This window comes from Antrostomus carolinensis, unplaced genomic scaffold (assembly GCF_000700745.2).
Source record: "Antrostomus carolinensis isolate BGI_N321 unplaced genomic scaffold, ASM70074v2 scaffold30089, whole genome shotgun sequence".
Classification (NCBI taxonomy): Eukaryota; Metazoa; Chordata; class Aves; order Caprimulgiformes; family Caprimulgidae; genus Antrostomus; species Antrostomus carolinensis.
This window is the reverse complement of record NW_010337097.1, coordinates 1-18,530: the sequence shown is the minus strand read 5'-3', so window position 1 is coordinate 18,530 and position 18,530 is coordinate 1. Positions and strand designations below refer to the sequence as shown.

General features: G+C 35.2%; 1 protein-coding gene across 1 annotated transcript in view; it reads right to left on the bottom strand.

The window, feature by feature from the left end:
- The window catches only part of LOC104530493 (vasoactive intestinal polypeptide receptor 2), a gene marked incomplete at its 5' end in the record, with an annotated part of 25,421 nt that extends 15,168 nt beyond the window's left edge, over positions 1-10,253 (bottom strand). Inside the window, 3 exons of the mRNA XM_010175086.1 lie at positions 2,222-2,363; positions 5,837-5,938; positions 10,167-10,253. Coding sequence (XP_010173388.1) covers positions 2,222-2,363; positions 5,837-5,938; positions 10,167-10,253 — 331 coding nt within the window. The remainder of the gene's footprint in view (positions 1-2,221; positions 2,364-5,836; positions 5,939-10,166) is intronic.
- Positions 10,254-18,530: the final 8,277 nt, after the last annotated feature.

Here is an 18,530-nt window from a genome sequence, read left to right as displayed (position 1 = left end):
AGGAATCCGGGATGAGAGGGTTGAGCATAGAAGTGTTTCTGCTGAGAATGAGCTGAGAAATGTGATGATATGGTGAATGTAACAGACTAAACAAAATGAACGAAAAACTTCTAGTTTCTGCCTGCTTTACCCCCCCATTTTAAATACCCTTCATACGTCCACTGTTTCTGTTAGAACTCCAAGTACACCAAATACCTAAGTAGGTAACTTACTCATTTAGTGACTGTTTCCTCTGTCTAAACATAGGTGTCTATAATGAAGTGAGATGCCCTCAGTGACCCCAGTCATCAGCTTATAAACCAGAAGGGGATCAGCCTCCTAGACATACTTCTTTGTATCCACCAGCTCGTGGGTCTCAGGTATCTCAACATAAATGCCTATATTTATGCCTGTGTACATGCCTAGATAGACAACTAAGTAAGAGCCCAAAGGCTTGAATTCATTTCACTTAATTTTAGCTGCATACAAGCAAGGTTTCTGGTGAAAGTTAGCCACCTACTAGCCAACTAAGTTCTTATACAGCTCATAAAGAAAGACAGGCGTGTTCAGAGAAAGCCTTAAAGCAGATGAGATAAACTGTTCAGTGAGAAAGACAGAAGCCCAGAGAAACAACTTAATTCAGTCATCTTGTGTGGTAAGACTAATCTTGCCTCTGAACTTTGTATCCATTGAAGGGATATCCATTGCAGACCAGTAATGGGCCAGAAAATTTAACATGGAGAAAATTAAACATTTCAAAATGCAAGCTGAAATTTGCTTTTATGCTGATGACTACTTACAACCAGATTAGCAGTCATAAAATCTAAAACTTTGGTAATGTCTTAAGTTCCAACACTCTCCTGTATTATATTCTCGATTTACATACCAGAACTCTGCATCAAAATATTTTTCCTCTCTCCTGCAGCTAATCCTGTACTAGGTGTATTTACAGATGCTGAACCATGAAGGTATCTGTCAGCAGAATTAGCCAAAATTATGGCTCTATGTCATTCATATCCAGAACCTAGTTGCATTGAATTTTGAACTGTGTGCTTTTAGACATCTGTGCATGCAGCAGAACTGTGGAACATCTCATACGTAACAAAAGGGGCAAATCCCACATGCTGTTACCTAAGAAAGGTAGCATCCAGCCAATGCAAGACAAAACAGCCTTGCCAAGCTCTGTCAGATCATCCTACATACAATGCAACAGAAATTACTCAACAGTACACAAAACTGGACATATCCAAATACGAAAGTATGAGGCTTTGCAGCCAAGAATAACTCAAGAATAAAAGAAATTAAGGAAATCGAGTAGTATTTTGAGAGTCCATTGACTAATCTTTCAGGGACCTAAGAATTTTTTATTACCCCTGGCAGTCTGCCTTACTAACTACTTTGCCTACTTTGGGTCTAAGTCAGAGCACATTTGTCTTCATTAGAAACATTCCAGATTACTAATTCACACATGCAGCTTTGTAGTCACTGCTAAAAACTTTATTCTTTGGGACAATGTGGCTTCATCAATATAAAAATATCTTCCTTCCATTTTTCACAAGCTTAAACTGTAGTAAATTAAATTCAGAAGGTATTTAGCAATATTTGTAGGGTTCTGAAGCAGCACTTTTGACTGAAACAACAGAGGCAGAGAATGAGGAATATCCTACAGTGGTCAGTCTTTTAACACCAAGGCCTGAGATTTTTTTAACCCCTGTGCATGAAAACAAAGTAAACATATTAGCTTGCCGAGAATGCAGATGACAACACTTCTGTCATAGTCAGAAAGTACAGGGGAGTTAATAAAGACAATATTTAATTCCCTAACTCATTTCTCTCCCTCCACTGATAGCTGTCCCATTCCTGGACCACTGATAAAGCTGCTGGAACATTTCCAGATGAGCTGCCTTTAACCATTGCCAGTTGATGGCACTCCTGTTTGTCTCAAACTCTCCCAGCTGATTCATGCTGTGGCCATATTTATTCTGAGCCATAGCTGGTCATGATTTGTTTTGGCAGGTGACGTGTTGTCCCTTCATGGACATGCAAAACAACATTAACTTCTCTTACTTGTGCTGCAACCTTCTTTCTGTGGCTATTTCTAATAGACCATTTTGCTAATCACTATATTCTCTACAGAATTGTTTACACTGACAGTTTCGTATTCCTAAATATTTCAAAGGATCAAGGAGGAAAATTTAGTGACACAACAGTATTATACCAAGTAGCAAATGAGGTTTATTACCCATGAGGTTTGATCCTCTGGACAGTGAGCTGTGTTGGAGCTGGAATAGAGAATATCATCCTTGACTAAAACAGAGATGGCTCTTAGAATGAAAGAGAGGAACAGGTTCAGATGGATGTAGTTCCGAGTACAATGAAGTTTTCTAAGAAAAGATTTAAAAACAGATATTTTAGATTTCAAGACAGAAAGCTCTTGAACAGACTTCTATTAATCTCCAGCCGTTTCTTAGTAATATGAACCTTCAGTAAGAGCATATAATTTCCTCTGTCATATTGTCAGTGCTGCCTCGCTGTTTTATCATCATCATCCTCATCATCATTATAGGCTGTCCAAAATATACAAATAAAGTATCTTTTACACCTTTTTGGTACCACAGACCAAAAGATCCTAGTGGTATTCTCTCACACTTTAACATAAGCTGACAATAAACATAGATTCTTATATCCTTCTGTGTGTGCAGTCATCCCAGTGTTTTTCTTGCAAATAAAACTTTGATTATCCTGGATATATTTTAGACATGCTCTCACCTATTATTTTCTGGTTTGTTTTTTTATTTAACTCCTGTTATTGTGCTACATACTGGCTTTTCATGCTTATTCCTTTGATATGAATCTCTCATGATAAGAAACTACCACGTGAGGAATGTCTACAGACAGTTGATGCACACGAGAGCACATCTTTTAGAAATTATGGAGATTCATATTTTTTTCCTTGGTCAGAAAGACATATCAGAGAAACTGACATTTTTTGGAAGTAACAGTTATACAGGAATAACCGTGAAGGAAGTATAGTAAGATCTACAGTAAGGTCTAGAATGTCAGTGTTATGTAGAAATATGCTGTTCTACAATTTTTTTTCACTCTGAGTTGGAACAAACCAACCTTTTTTAAAATATCTGAAAAATACTACTTATTTTCAATCATTTTGATTTCCACTCTTCTAAAACTTTATGATATATTAAAACTTAGATATTCAAATGAAGAAACTTGTATTCTAAGAAGAGGTAAAGCAGCTTCTTTTGACTACATCAAAATTATTAGCTTTGCTGTTTATAAATTACAAATTACAGAAGCAAGAATGTGCCTGAGAAACTGGTAACCTCCAACAGGAAAACATTGTGCTGAAAAGTTACTAATTAGCTTTAATAGTAATAACTACGTACAGTATTATGAGGGTTGTGGCACCATAGTAACTTTAAAAATCTTGTCAGCTTAGTCTGGCAAGGTATTTACAGATATTCATGTTTTATGTCTTTGTTTTGAGATTAAAAGATTAGCCAAATATAAAATCCTTTCCTTTTACAATGCTTCTAAATATGTCCTTCACAGATATTAATAATGGGAACCCACATAATGTTTCTGTAAAGATTAAAATCAAGTCCAGTTCTTTGGAAGAAATGCAAAACAGAATATTGTAACTGCATGGAAACTTCCAGAAACAACTCTCCTTTCCCCATCCAACAGTTCTACCTTTCATGCATTTATAGGTGATACTGTGAACAACTGCAAAGCCCTGAAGCTGTATCTGTTCTGCCAGACAGTCCATAACAATATACAATGGACTGCAGAAGTCAAGTCGTAATACTTCAAAAAGAATTTCCATTTCCTTGTCATGAGCACATTACCTACAATTAAATTAAATTCCACATTATTCCATGTTTTGTTTCATTAAAAACACTGGACATATCCAGGATTAAATCGATAATTTCAAGCATATATATACAGCAGCAATGCACAATTTTTATAATCTCTTGTGTTACTAATATCCAGAGTTCATACACTAATCCCACTGGATGAAGTCAGGATTTTGACAACCCCACTGCATTAACAACTCCTGATTTTTAACTCACTGCTTAACTATCAACTATCTCCTTTAGATAGGTTCACTTAGAAGAATTGTTCTTTGCTCTCCTTTTTAAACACGGTAAGGTGAAAGTTTGCTGGTTACATTCAAAGGTGAAGGTGTTTCAGGGGTGAGTGACTGATCTTTATGATCAGTATATTGACATTCTCTATAGAGAGCCGTGGGACCTGACAGGGCAAAGTATGTCTCTTGGATAGGAGATGTTATCAGTTGAGTAGAGAAAACTTAAAACTTACAGAAACATCCTTCTTTTCAAAACTCTGTCCTTAAAAATGACTTTAATGTATAGGATGCCCTATAAAACGTGCCTGAGAGACAGACAGTTATGACATACACACATAGCCATTTGCATTCTCTTCTATTATTGACAATTTGCAATTGTTCCAGCTGCAGCCTTCCACAATAACTGGCTGCTAGCTACCTGCTTGGGAAGCTAGATATTGAACAGGGTATTCTTCCTACTTATTTGAGTTCCTAATTCAACTCACTATGTTAGGAGACCCCTGCACTCCCTGCAGATAACAGAGAAACAGGTTTCTTTAGGGAGAGGCTTAGGAGACCTTATGTTCCTTCCTGAAAAAAAACTGGGTCTTTCCACTGACTCAATAGAGAGATTGGGGAGTTCCCAAATTGGATATTTAAACTAAAGTTGAAGGTTTTGAGTACACCTCTGAAATTCTTAATCTGTTTTTTATAACTGACTTCTGGTGATGGAAAACATTCAGATGTCTATAACACTCTGTCTTAAATGTGTTATTAGATTTTAACAGTTTTGAAAATGCATGATCTGCCTGTAGCGCTTGCTGGTAGAAAAAAGATAACCATGAGGGATGCAATTCTTTTTTTTTTTCAAAGATATTCCAAAATATAATTATGTGTTATGGATCTGCTCTGAATAGTCTCTGAATATTTACATATTGAGAAAATTTTATGGCAGACTGAGAGGCTTACAGAACTTGCTATAGGAATAGTTCATCAGAGGAATGCGGCTCTAACTAACAACACGCTGTCCTCAACAAATTACGTGTACTTCTTTTCTACCAAACCTGAGAGATGCAATTTCATGTTTTTCTTAGTGCTGAATGGAAAAGTTCTGTGGAATTTTTGATGGACGATATAAAGGCTATTCTACTAGACAGGTAGAACTGGGCGGAGACACTGAGAAAAGTTCTGATACTGATAATACCATTTTGCAATTTCTTTTGCCAGCTGGAAATTGCTTTCAGTCTCAGATAAGTCCTAGAAATTAGGCAAAAAACCCAGACAGTTGTTTCCTAATACTGCCTAACAAAAACAATGCACACCCAGCACTATCCTTCAGCACAATTATCCATACCTTTACAATCCCACTTGAACAAATTAATTACCTTCAAGTACAGTACCCTTGGAGACCACTCAGAAGCTTCTGCAAAATATGGCTACCCTCTTATCTAGTGTTGAGACCAGCATCCTACTAATTTTCAAGAGCAATTCAAGGCGTTGATTTTAATAATCAAATAGAAAATGCTTTATATAATCAATTACTAAATGACTATTCTTTCTTATATGGGTTGTAATGTCTGTAAATTTATGAAGTGCTATGAATTTTTTTAATATGACTGGTGCTAGCAAAAAACAAGTTAGTATTACATTATTGTCAGCTGTTTAATTGAGAAAAATGTAAAACTGATGCATTTTCTAAATACCTGAGCAATCAGACAACAATTAAAACTGTGTTATCATTGTTCATATCTACTCATGAAAAATACATACCTGAAAAGGCAAAGAATTATACTTCCTGTTGTAAGGGCAATCAGAGATACACTGTGTCCAAGGGTATAAATTGCCTTCACTCTTACATAGAAGTTGACCTGCACAGAAAAATATACAGGCAGAAACCATTTACTGATACGTAAAATTGACTGTGAAATGATGTAATTTTCCATTAAATAGCTCTGAAGGCTAAATAAATAGCATTATTTTCACTCTTTTCTTTACAGTATGTGTTGAGAATGTAATTATCTTTATTCCAACATGTTTTTGCAATGCAACATCTCAAGCCAATTGACCTCAGCAGAAAAATTCAGCCTCAGGAGCTCAAAACTTAAGACACACAAGCTGGTATAATTTCATCTGATTATCCCATGTCAATGAAGTAAAAAAAGTATGAGATTCATCAACTTAAATAAACACAATCAAACTGGGAAGAATGAGCCACAGTTTGAAAGAATGGATTATCTCTGGAAGAGAGAATCTCAGTCTTTCTGCTCCACTGTATTTCATAATGCATTTATACATGAGTTTAATTTTAAAGACATGTTTAAGTCTCTTTAATTTCCTAATTTAAATTTTCAAATACTTTATTAAATTGTGAACCAAACAACACTTTCTTTCTTTAGTAAAGTTATTTGCTAAAAGTTGTAAAGGAAATTTTTCAACAGAGGAAAAGCAGACTGAAGTGCACAGTCTGCTGATTAATGGCACTTATCTGTAAATTTACCAGCTACATATTACATTAAATCCTATTCTGAATTACATCAAGAAAAATAATGCTAAATACTCTCAGAATTAAGCTGCTTCTTCATTTACGCCTACAACAAAGTCATTAGACTGAATTTATTTTCCAATGAAGCTAGATAAAATATTAAAATTGCAAAGTTTTTTACTGTGTTATGAAATTAAAGTTTTTAATAGCAGTGTAGAATGTGCTATGTATAACAGACAGAATTTCAATATTTAGTGCACATGGTTATATCACTCAGCTTCTTCAATAATGTTTGTTAAAAGTAGCAAGAAAGCAACACTTTTAAATAAACTAAGATTGCAAAAGGAAAATCAAATAATATATTTATTTTTATAGCATTTAAAAGGCCAAGTAGAGAGGTAACTTTAGCAATCCAAATTAATGATTAAATTAGCTGGACAATCACTTAGCAAATATGCAGATATGGAAAAGGCTCAGGGAGATCTTATAGAAGCCTACCAGTACCTGAAGGGGGCCTACAAAAAAGCTGGGAAGGGATTTTTTACAAAGGCAGGTAGTGCTAGAAAATCTTAAAGCAGCAGTGCGGTCCCTTTCTGCTGCTGAGTGGCCAAAGTGTTCCATGTGTTGTTTGTAAGATCTGATCTAAAAACAGTCTTAGGTTTGCCTAAGGAGCAGAAATAACTCTGAGACAAGTGCATGACATTGATACATGCCAACTCATGCAGTTGCTGTTAAAATAGATAACTAAACTGACACAACTGTGTACTCTTCTTTAAGTACCATGGTCTCTATACTCCAAATGTAAGGTTAGTTCCCCCTAGCTAGATATTAAACTTCCTCCCATCAACTCCTTGCTTCATTCAAAAACTCTCCTGAGTTGATTCTCACTGCTGACGTTTGGGTTTGGCCTTAGTACTGGTTTTGGCTGGGATAGAGTTTATTTTATTCACAGCAGCTCATAGGATTTGTGCTGAAAACAGTGTTGATAACAGGGATGTATTAGCTATAACTGAACAGATCTTGCACAGTGTCATGGCCTTTTCTGCTTCTCAGACCAACCCACCAGCAAGGAGGCTGGAGGTGCACAAGAAGTTGGGAAGGGACACAGCTGTGACAGCTGACCCCAACTGACCAAAAGGATGTTCCACACCCATATGACACTATGGTCAGCAGTAAAAGCTGGGAGAAGAAGGAGAAAAAGATGACATTTTGAGTTACAGTGTTTGTCTTCCCAAGCCCTGCTTTCCTGGAGATGGTTGAACACCCGCCTGCTGATGGGAAATAGTGAATGAATTCCTTGTTTTGCTCTGCTGGTGAATGTAGCTTTGCTTTACCTGTTAAACTGTCTTTATCTGAACCCACAAGTTTATTTTCACTTTTACCCTTCTTATTCCTTCCCCCATCCCACTGTGGGAGAATGAGTGAGTGGCTGTGTGGGGCTGATCTGCCTGCTGGGGTTGGTTAACCCACAACAGCCTTGAATCCCTTTTTCTGCAGATCTTGTAAAGAACTCTGCACACATATTATACACAGGAATTATTAGGAAGCTGACAGTACTAGAAACATTGTTATTTTGATGCAGGGACCCATAAAAAATATTTGAATTAATAAAATACATTTAGTTTACAATAAGGATATTCGCAATTTTTATTATATAATTTTGTTGCCAGTGACCACTTATTACATATTTACATGAGAGATCAAAGAGTCCAGCAACTATAAGAAGTAATTTCAACTTGCATGTTTCTTCTCAACAATAGAAAGTAGCTATTCTTGAACGTTTGACATTTTTGAGAACCCATTACTCAAGTTCTTGGCTTCTGCCTGACACTGAATAGAACACTAGTTTCTCAAAAATAAGTCATAACATCCTTTACTACTAATTCACCCAAAGCATTTCTGAAGCTACTGCAGGGGGTGGATTTCAAAGACTGTACTATGGGTATACATCCTTATTGTTCTGACAGACTAACTCAGGCTGTACAACATAAACAAATGCAAACGTACTACACGTCTTACTATAACATGTAATGATTCCATTAAGCTGCATCAGCATCTTTACATTTAATATCTTAAATGTCTTACATCAGTCAGTCAAAAGTGTGCATCCTGCTCATCAGTATAGAGTACCTCAACTCATTGATATTAATTATCTCCTTTCAAATACACAAAGGAAAACCAAATAGAGAATAACATAATTCTAGCTATAAAATATCTAAGCAATAAAACCCCATTATTAAATTGCTTTTTTTTTTTTTTTTTGTTGGCAGACTAAATAAAGTCAAGCTACAAACTCACTACACTGAAATGAGCATGCCAGATTTAGCACCAGCTGATTTCAGATAAGTACATGAGGTAAGAATGGATTTGCTGGCTATCATGGATGATAATTTATTACCAAGTAAGAGAGGATAGAGATTTGTTCTGCCAAGATCCCACTCGCAACATTTTACATTACCAAAAGGTCTACCCAACTTTTCTGACTTTCACAGCAACAGACATAATAGCTCCCCTCCTTACACAGCCAGAGACATGGATCACAGCATCAAAACTTGAAAAAATGCAGTCAAGAAAGACATTCAATTAATCCTTAACTAGACATCACTGTTTGGTCAACACAAGTTCCACTGACATAATGAACAAATCATTCCCACTTGCCTAAATGTAGTCATCTAGTACTACCTGAGATGCCCAAGGGCATCCAAGACACCTTCATGGCAGATGGGACAAAGGACCTCTTTGCTGGAATGGCAGTGGCAAGTCAAATGGTACTACCTACCCATGTTTAGGCAATCACATCGAGCCCTGTTTCCACCCACTAGTGTGGAACGCTTACATCTCAAGTAAAAATCCAGCTTTAAGAATTCTGATTTACAAGTTGAATTTGAGCCTTCCAGGTTTTAAAATATGTGGTAAGCATATGAATGTAAATGACCAGAAAGAATTTGATGTGGTTGAGTGTGTTGGCATGGACACAATTGAAAGACGCAAAAGAAATTTGTTCCAGCATCTGCTCTAATGTTTTGAACACAGCTGAGTCAGTTCCCACCAGATAAGAAAACCTGCCATATAAGGTGAAAAGTTTCACATTTGGCTTCTGTTCTGAATGGGTAAGAACAAATTTCTTGTCTTTTCATCACTTCTTCTAATGCAATTATTTGCAATTCAACAAGTTCGCTGCTTATAAAACACTCATCACTTGTATTATCAAACAATTCTCTCATCTATGTATTGTAATTTTCTGATGTTAATAATCCTTTAAAAGGCCTAAGCATACCAGAAATAGAGAGAGATTGTGTGTTCTCCTTAATTTTTATCTTGCCTTGGAAGTTTTTGTTTAGGAAATATGTAAATTGTTTGGTGCCAAGTATATAAAATTTATATCCATGTTTAGTCTGCATTGCCTTTGCTCACTTTTTCCATATTTTTGCCCATCTTCACTTCAGAATGAATTGCACTGCCTCTACGTTCTTTTCCTTCCCTCATTCCTGTCCTAGACACAGTACCTATTATACTTTCATAAATTAAGAACACGGAATCAACTGATTTACAGACTCTAATGATCCACAGTCACTATACCCTTTAGATGGCATGCACTAAGATATTTATAGGAGTTATTCTGGACCAGAAGTCGTTATTGGGAAATTGCAGTCAGACCAGTGTTCCCATGGGAAAGTCGTGATTCTGCTTATATGTTCTGCATTGCTTCATGTCAAGAACAATTTGAACTCAATATTATTTCCTCTTTTCTTGGAATCCTTTACACTGAGTAACAACACTGAAATTTATCTGGTTTATGTAATTCAACTGAGGTTTTTTTTCCATTTTTTTGTGGAATAATTTTTTTGAGATCTCTATAAAACTGATTTTAGGATTAGCAATTTTGCATTCCTGTAAATGTTTTCCATGCCTAGGAATGCAGAGTTCCTGTTTACTTCCTCAAAGCAAGCTGGAATAAAGTGCAGGACAGCACTTTACTTTCTACAGTAGAGAAACAGATGCCCTAATAGCCGCTGAATTTTGCAGGGATGAGGTGCTCTGAACTAGGTATCAAGATTCTCTTTATAATCAATGAACAGAAGCAGCAGAGTGCTATTCATGTCATCCTAAGACAGGAATCTAAAATAATTTAGAAGGATAGGGAAGTAAAAACACCTACTTTTTTCATTAAAAGTGAATGGAACCTAGAGAGACTAGTGCAGATACAGATGACAGATGTCTAAAGTTAGACCACATGACTCTGTCCCAAGAGTTTCTCAACTGATTTGGTCAGCTTTCCATTAGGCAGTAAAAGCATTACAAAACTTTGTTGTTTATTTCCATTAAGATTTTTTACTTTATTCTTTTTTTTTTTCCATTTTGTTTGGAAGTCCAACATTTGAAGTCTGGCCTTTGCTTTTGCTTTTATTCGGAATTTTTCCAATTGAGGTCCAACTCTCATGAAATTTCTGATATCATGTCTGTTTCCTCAGTAATAATAGAATGAGGAAAAAATATAACATATTCTTTTAAAACCTTTCAAGTAACTACTTGTGACTAGGTGAAATGAATAAGGTAAGACTCATTTAACTTAACACATATAACAGTGGGATATAATCTTTCTAAAAGGTAGGCAACTCAACAGAATTAATCATTGTCCCCTGAGAGAGGGAGAGTCAATGGAAGAGAATGGACTCTTCTACACTTTGATTCATGCGCTTCATTGTGGCTGTAGCAACTCAAATAAATTAGGATGTTATGACTTCCATCCAGGCTCCAAAGAATAGATCTCCTTCAACTGTAGAGAAGGCACAGGCTGTCTGGATTAAATGCAGATGAGTACACTGTACAATCTAGTCAGATGAAATTCATTTGAGTTGTAAATCTAGTCACACAAAAGTATGTATTTTTTGCTTACTGTTCAAAAATCTGTTTTGTGTTGTGTCCATACATTAGCAGCCATCATACTATTAGTGGTAACTGTACACAGCCCTAGTGATGCCAGTGTGAAACATAATGAGCATGTATCTCGAAGTTACTAAGACTAATGAAAAAGAACTCAGCAGTGTTTGGTACAAAGAAATTACAGGGAGGTGAGGGAGGAGGTATTTTTGAAGGGAAACGCACTGAAAGGTCAGGTGTCAGAAGCTACTGATTAAGCTATTCTTTAAATACTCTTTTCCCACAGAAATATATAAAAATTGTGGCTTGTAAACTTGTGTTGCACCCTTCTCACAACAGAGGCTTTAATACGTACGTACAGCTATGTATGCATGCAGATGATGTATATTTTATAAGTCAGTTAGAAACTAAGGAAATTTAAGTAAATCTAACCTAAATAAAATTAAAGACTTTGTTCGCCAATTCGGCTTACTTCAAAACCACATAGTTAAACTGATTAAAGTTTCTGGGTAGCCAGAGTTTGAGCCTTAGTCTTTTTAATTCATTGCTTCTGTTGCAACTTATATTCATTCAAAGTGACACATTGGTCAAAAGGAGTTGTCTTTCTCATCAGATCTAAAATGAGCACAGAACACATCATGAGTACAGCTCCAATTCTAGCTGCTGTAAACTGCAGATGCTATTTTTGTTCAAAATATCCCGTGCTTTTCTCTTAAATGTTATCCTGCAGAAGACAGTACTGAAGAAGGATTTTATAGTATGTTAAAGAAAATAAAAATGTCTATTTCAAATTAGTTGCTTCTTAATAGCATCCCTATGTTGTATTCATTTAAGGAAAAGTTTTGACAAAAATGTTAAGAGTTAAAAGCCCTTCTCTAACATACTTCTTTATCTTACAATTAATGTCACATGTCAATATGTGTTTGTCCTCCTAATACCTCACTGTATAACTTGCCTTTTTGACTTGTACCCTCTATTTCTTGAGATGTGAATCTAAACTCAAATAGGTAGAGGGAGAGAGAACAGTATCACTGAAAGGTATTTTTTACCTAACTGCCTCCTTCCCTTAGGAATAAAATACTCTCTGCTGTTTTTACCAATAAAGTATACTGCACCAAGTTCTTGACTGACCTGTCTGTAATAATGCCTTTACAATTTCCTGGAGAGTTCATATCTAATTCATAACCCCTTGCTGCTCATGGTTAAGTGGTCAAATTGTTCCTTTCGGGTCTGCTCTTGACTGCCCTAGCTAGACTATGATTTTGTCATGATGCTGTCAAGTTAACCAACTTTGGAGGCTGTCAGTTTGCAAAGGCATCAAATAAACAGACAAAAGGATTAACTTACAAACAAAAACATGAAGGAAGTTCCCTTAAAAAACTGTTTGTAAACATTTGAAGAGAAGGAAAGTAGCTTAAATTAATTTGCAGGTAGTCTCAGAAGTCAATACAAATTTATCCAACAGCATTTCTGAGATTATTTTTATGTGTAAGGATCAAATTCCAAAGTCAGTAGTAAAAGCATCTTCTAAAGGGAATGGTGAATGGTCCAGAAATCTCCTGAAAGCAGTAAAGGATTCCCACCAGAGACAGCCTTTACTCCAGTTCTGTTGTGCATCAGATACTATCAACTTGCAACTGAGATTATCTCAGTCCTTAGAAAGCATCTAATGGCCAAAATTGTTGCTGTCTATAAACAAACTTGCATGGCAGGTCTTGGTATTACAGAATTTAAAATATTATTTTAAATATTTTTCAGCCATTAGACCATGGTAATAAGAAAGTGTTTTGTACTCTGGCATAAAGTAGCTGTGGTTCAAACAGCATTGGGTTGATTGAAAAAATGCCCAACAAAAAAGTTGGACTTGTTTCATTTATTTATCATTCCATACCACCTTGAAAAATCTGTCTAGATTTGATTTCAGAAAAACTCCATTGACTGAATCTTTTGAAATTGGACCTGTCTTACTTGTATCTGCTTTCAGAATTCTTAAATGAAGGAAAAAAAGTGAAACCCTACATGAACTTTCTAACAAAGCATCAGTTGTCCAGCCACACTGATGGAACTGCGCCTCTAATTTAGCCTATAGCTACATACTCTGAGCTTGATAGTAACCATCAAGCAGGCTGCATGTAAAATTACTCCCATCACTTTTACCCACTAGGGAGAATAGAAGAGGTTGTCTTCCTCCTGAAAAAACACATTATTTAAAATAATGTTTCTGGCATTCTGTACACATGCATGACCCCTACAACAAACAGTCTGACTAAAATCAGAACAAGAATCCTGTGTACTTTTAGTCCAGCACAATAGCTGTCAGTGTCAGTAGGACTGAATTTATCTGCTGGCCATTCACCTGCCAAATGGACAAATACAAAATAGCTACATGGAGGTACAAGTCAGGATTGAAGCTACTCAGCCAAGAGAACTTTGACATTACCTTAATACTGACCGTGGTTGTTTTGTTCAAACTAAGTACAAGCAAATAAGAAATAATTAAATAATTGAAATTATTTTATCATATGAGACAGATTTTTAATTATTCTCTATTCAACACTTGAAATTATAGCTGATGAGCACATTTCCTTCTTTCAGACCATTTTACTGGTCTAGTATTATAATGGTCAGAAATCTTAAATGTTTTAAAATTTTCTACTGATCAAAAATTAATCCTGCTTTTCAAAGTATTGCAAAGCTAAGTAAACACTACCACATTTTGAATCCATTACATCAAAAATTATAATTATTTCAATTCAGGTGTTATGATTTTTCAAAAACAAGCAAAAATTTTACATGATTCTCATGAAGCACTTTATCAGACTCAGCATCAAAGAGGATGCAATCATACTGCTACTTAAATTTCCTCTACAAGCATAAATAGAAGCATCTTAATTTGCCTGCAAGACCAAACTAACTCCTAGTGACTCAACAAAAAAAATTGTCAAATAGTGTTCTGAAGTCATATGTTTATTAAACATACACAGAAACCCCATAAAGACAAATAATTAAATTCTGAATTTTGTTGCAGTAGGTGAAAACCTGTAAATTACTTTAGATTAATATTGACGTAGTTACAGCTATTAAATATTTGTCACTAGTCTGTATTTTACATAGTACCATTTAGAAACAAACTCTTTATATTGTATTGCTGCAAAAGAAACAGGTAAAGCAATACCAAATCTGATAGCACATAAAAATCAATCTCTTTTATGGAAGATGGGCATATCTTATTCCTTATTTACTGTTCTATGTGAACCATAATTAGTCAGTTCTCAATTAAACTTTAGCTTTAAGCTCTAAACTTAATAAAAAATTTAAGATTGGCAAGAATAAAATGTGTGTAAAGAAAGTATGGATTGACCAAAACAGAATCTAAAACTAAATTATAACTATATTTTTAAAATATTTTGTCACAGAATAAATCTCAAAATCCTTTAAAATTTTGTAACTGTAAACTGATTCGATTCACACAATCATTGAAATGACGTTATGAAACTGAAAAAACATGAAATTTTCTGTAAGTCTAATAAAAATAGTACTTTTGCAACAGTAGTAGTAACAGTTGGCCTCTGCAAAATATTCACATGATTGATTATCTGAACAATACTGATTCCACAACTGAACTACAACAACCTACTTTCAAAGTTTTGAGGAAAATATTCAAATTTCAGCCACGAAACTAAACTCAATAGGTGGTTAGGCATAGCAAAAATCAGTCGTTTATGATTTTCAGAACAATTTTATAGAAACATTTACAGAATCTGTAACTGCTTTCTAGACTATAGAGATCTAATCCTAAAATGTTTCCTCTTTTTTTGTGGCTACCTAATGTTAACAGGTTTTCAAAGGGTACAAAAAAAAACCACACATGAAAAGAAACTGGATTAGTATAAGTTTGTGTAATCAGTATTATCTTCAATACATTTTTTTTAAATCTATTCTTACACACACCTGTGTTTTGTTTTCTTAGAACAGATACCTTTTTCTGCTAATGTTTCCTTTAAAGTTAGTTTCATGTTATTTTTACTAAGTTCAGGAGACAGATTTCTTCCGTTTATTTACAGAACAGACATAGCACAAAAGCTTCCTAGGCAAAGTTGACAGTTACCCGATGGATCCTTCAACCTCAGCCTTGGTTTGGAAGGACCTCTAGGGGTGAGAGGGTAATTCAGTGTTGAAGGACAAAATGCTCTGGAAGAGTTTAAGCCTCGCTTCTTTGTCTTAAGTTTTACTGTTGACCGGATGTCACTCGTAACTCAAAAGAAAAATCCAGACCTCTTTATTCATTTAACCAAAAATATAATTGATCACTACTAAAGTATTTATGATCATTACCATCCCAAGTGACTCTTCATTTTTTTTTATTCTGTAGGCTACTATATTCCTGTAATACTGTATGTGAGAGAGTCTAGTATTTACAGATACGATTACTTACAAGTACATTAAAATTTGTGGTCTTAAATTTTCAAGATATATGTGTTCAGACTACAGTCCATAATATCCAAAAATTTATGCTAGAAAAACATATAAGACGACCTTAAACTGTACAAACACTGTAAAATCAGAACTGGGCCTAGCAAATGAGTTCAGTGCTTTAGAAACACTCAAAGGAGCAAATGCAAATAGAAGTGGAATAAAGAACTCTAGTTCTTTCCTTTTGAAAAATGAACTTCAACAACATAGTAGACATTTCTAAAATCTTGTATTCCTTACTTACAAGAGGATAGATATAAGCTGAGATAAAGAGATGGATTACATGTTGTGGACAATTTTTTTTTTTATCAGGCACTTCTACACCTTTTCTAAGCAGTGCAGAGCAAAATAGAATTTACTAAAAATATATGTAATAAAACTGTTATTCCTCATGGTATTTAGTAATCTTTATGCAAGTAATTAATTATATCCCTTTTCCAACACATTTCTTCTTCAATTCACCTTAAGCCTAAAGGTCACCCAAAAAAGATGAGTCCAGTATTGCCTTAAGTATCTCTTAATAATAGTGCATCATTAAGTAATGAAAAATACAGAATGTAGTGTAAATAAATATAGCATGACTTACAGGCACACAGAAAAAGCATTGGTAGATGGCTGCCCTACATTACATTTTGTTGAGAGGAAAGGATTCAATTTAGACACAATACAAAAAATCCATTAGTCCAGTGCAATGGTCCACTCCACAGACAGTAGTAATGCATTTGTTTTCTAAAGGTAGCTACAGACATTCAAGACAGTGTTTGTTTGTGTCAGTCCTGACCTCACTGCCTTGACTCCACTTGTCTTGGGTAGTGCATCTGTATGGAGTAGTGGGTAGCACACCCAAGATATTATCTCTGACAGCAGCCTAAGAGTGACTGATTCCAAATAGAGGAATACTTCCTCCCTAGATGATGCTTCTACTTATGCACAAGCTGCAACAGTATCACCACATTTAACAGCCCTGAGGATCTTTCCATTAATTTGTCTTTGTATGACCCTACGTATTCAAATCACATAGCCTGTAACTTGTACTTATTGTTTTTTGTGTGACCTAATAAACATTGGCCCAATTTATACTAAGACAGACAACACTGTATTAACTAACTTGGCCATTATTTTAAGTAAAGTGGACACATTTCAGCCCTTTACATTCACCAGGCATCTTGCCGTCTATTAATAATGTTGACACAGAGTTTAATAACCTCTGGGGATAGCTAGGATACATCTCTAGCTTGTTTAGTCTACATAGAAGATGTCAAAATATGTCCACATGAAAGGAAAGATTGTGGTGAGGCTTGGATTGGGTTAACACACCTTGACGTGCGTTTTTAGCACGGTCAGATCAAGGTATTTAGTTACCCATTGTGCTGCCATGACCTCAACAGAAATACAAAAGGAAAAAAAAAAAAAAAAGACATTTATTTGATGAATTTAAAACTTGATCTTGAAGGTTAGTACTAACTAGCTTGCTTACAGAAAAGAGTCAGGAAGTATATAATAAAGGTTTAGATTTACAATAACAACATAGTTTGTTCAGGCACTGTCATACTTGTCAAATTGGTCCCCTATAAACACAGACAGGAGCACTAAAGAACAGTAACAGAAGATCTAACATAGAATAAAACATTCTATTTAAGGGTGCTGTATCAGAAACTTAAAGTTAATTTCAAAATGCGAAGCAAATAGTTTCTTTTTATAGAACCTGCCAATGTACCATTTGACATGGAATAAAAATTGAATGTTTTAACTCTGAGTAAAAATAAATGCAAACTGTGGAAGCAGACAAGTTCTTTCATACCGTGAAAAGTATCAGTGAACTTGGCAAAGAAAAGTATTCTCTTAAAGTACTTATCATAAGAATAGTATTTTGCCACCTTCCCTAAAATATGATGTCCTTAGTTACTGTAACCTTGAGGGCACCCTCACACATCACCCGTAAAGCATGTTTTTGCATGGTATTTTTGTGTCCAGAATATTTTGTATTCAAATACTTAGGTTTTCATTTTCAGCTCTTCTTGTAGGTCAAAGAAAAATGAACTATATTGATTTATGCTGAGGTGCTACCACTGAGCACTAAGATCTAAATTCAAGAAAACTTCTTTCTGTCTAAGACTTGGCTGATGCAGAACCTTAAATGCCTCCTGAAATCTCACAACTGCATGATATTTGCATATTTATATTGTCTCCCATGAAGAGACGGATTTAAACATCTGCTTACCTCTTTCACTTTTCAGATTTTATTGTGATAATTTTTGTCCTTTCTTTAACTATAAAATATATAATATTTGCACAGGAACAGCTTATCTTCTGACAAGCTAGCACTATTGTATCCACTTTTTTACTTGTCAACTTAAAGGCTAGAAAAAAATTATTGTCTTGTCCCACTGAAATAACCAGTTTATGATATTCAGTCAAAAAATATTCCCGCAGCAATGGCACTGGCAATTGAGAAAAAAGGACAGGGCCCTCAGGTCTTGTTGCCTGACACACAATCAGTGCTTGCATTTCCCCTTTCCCTCCCTGCAACAAGCTATGCATTTATTCTATATAATATTTATTAGATATCTGTGATATTGTATCCATCATCCATTGTACTGTCATAGAATCATCGAATGGTTTGGGTTG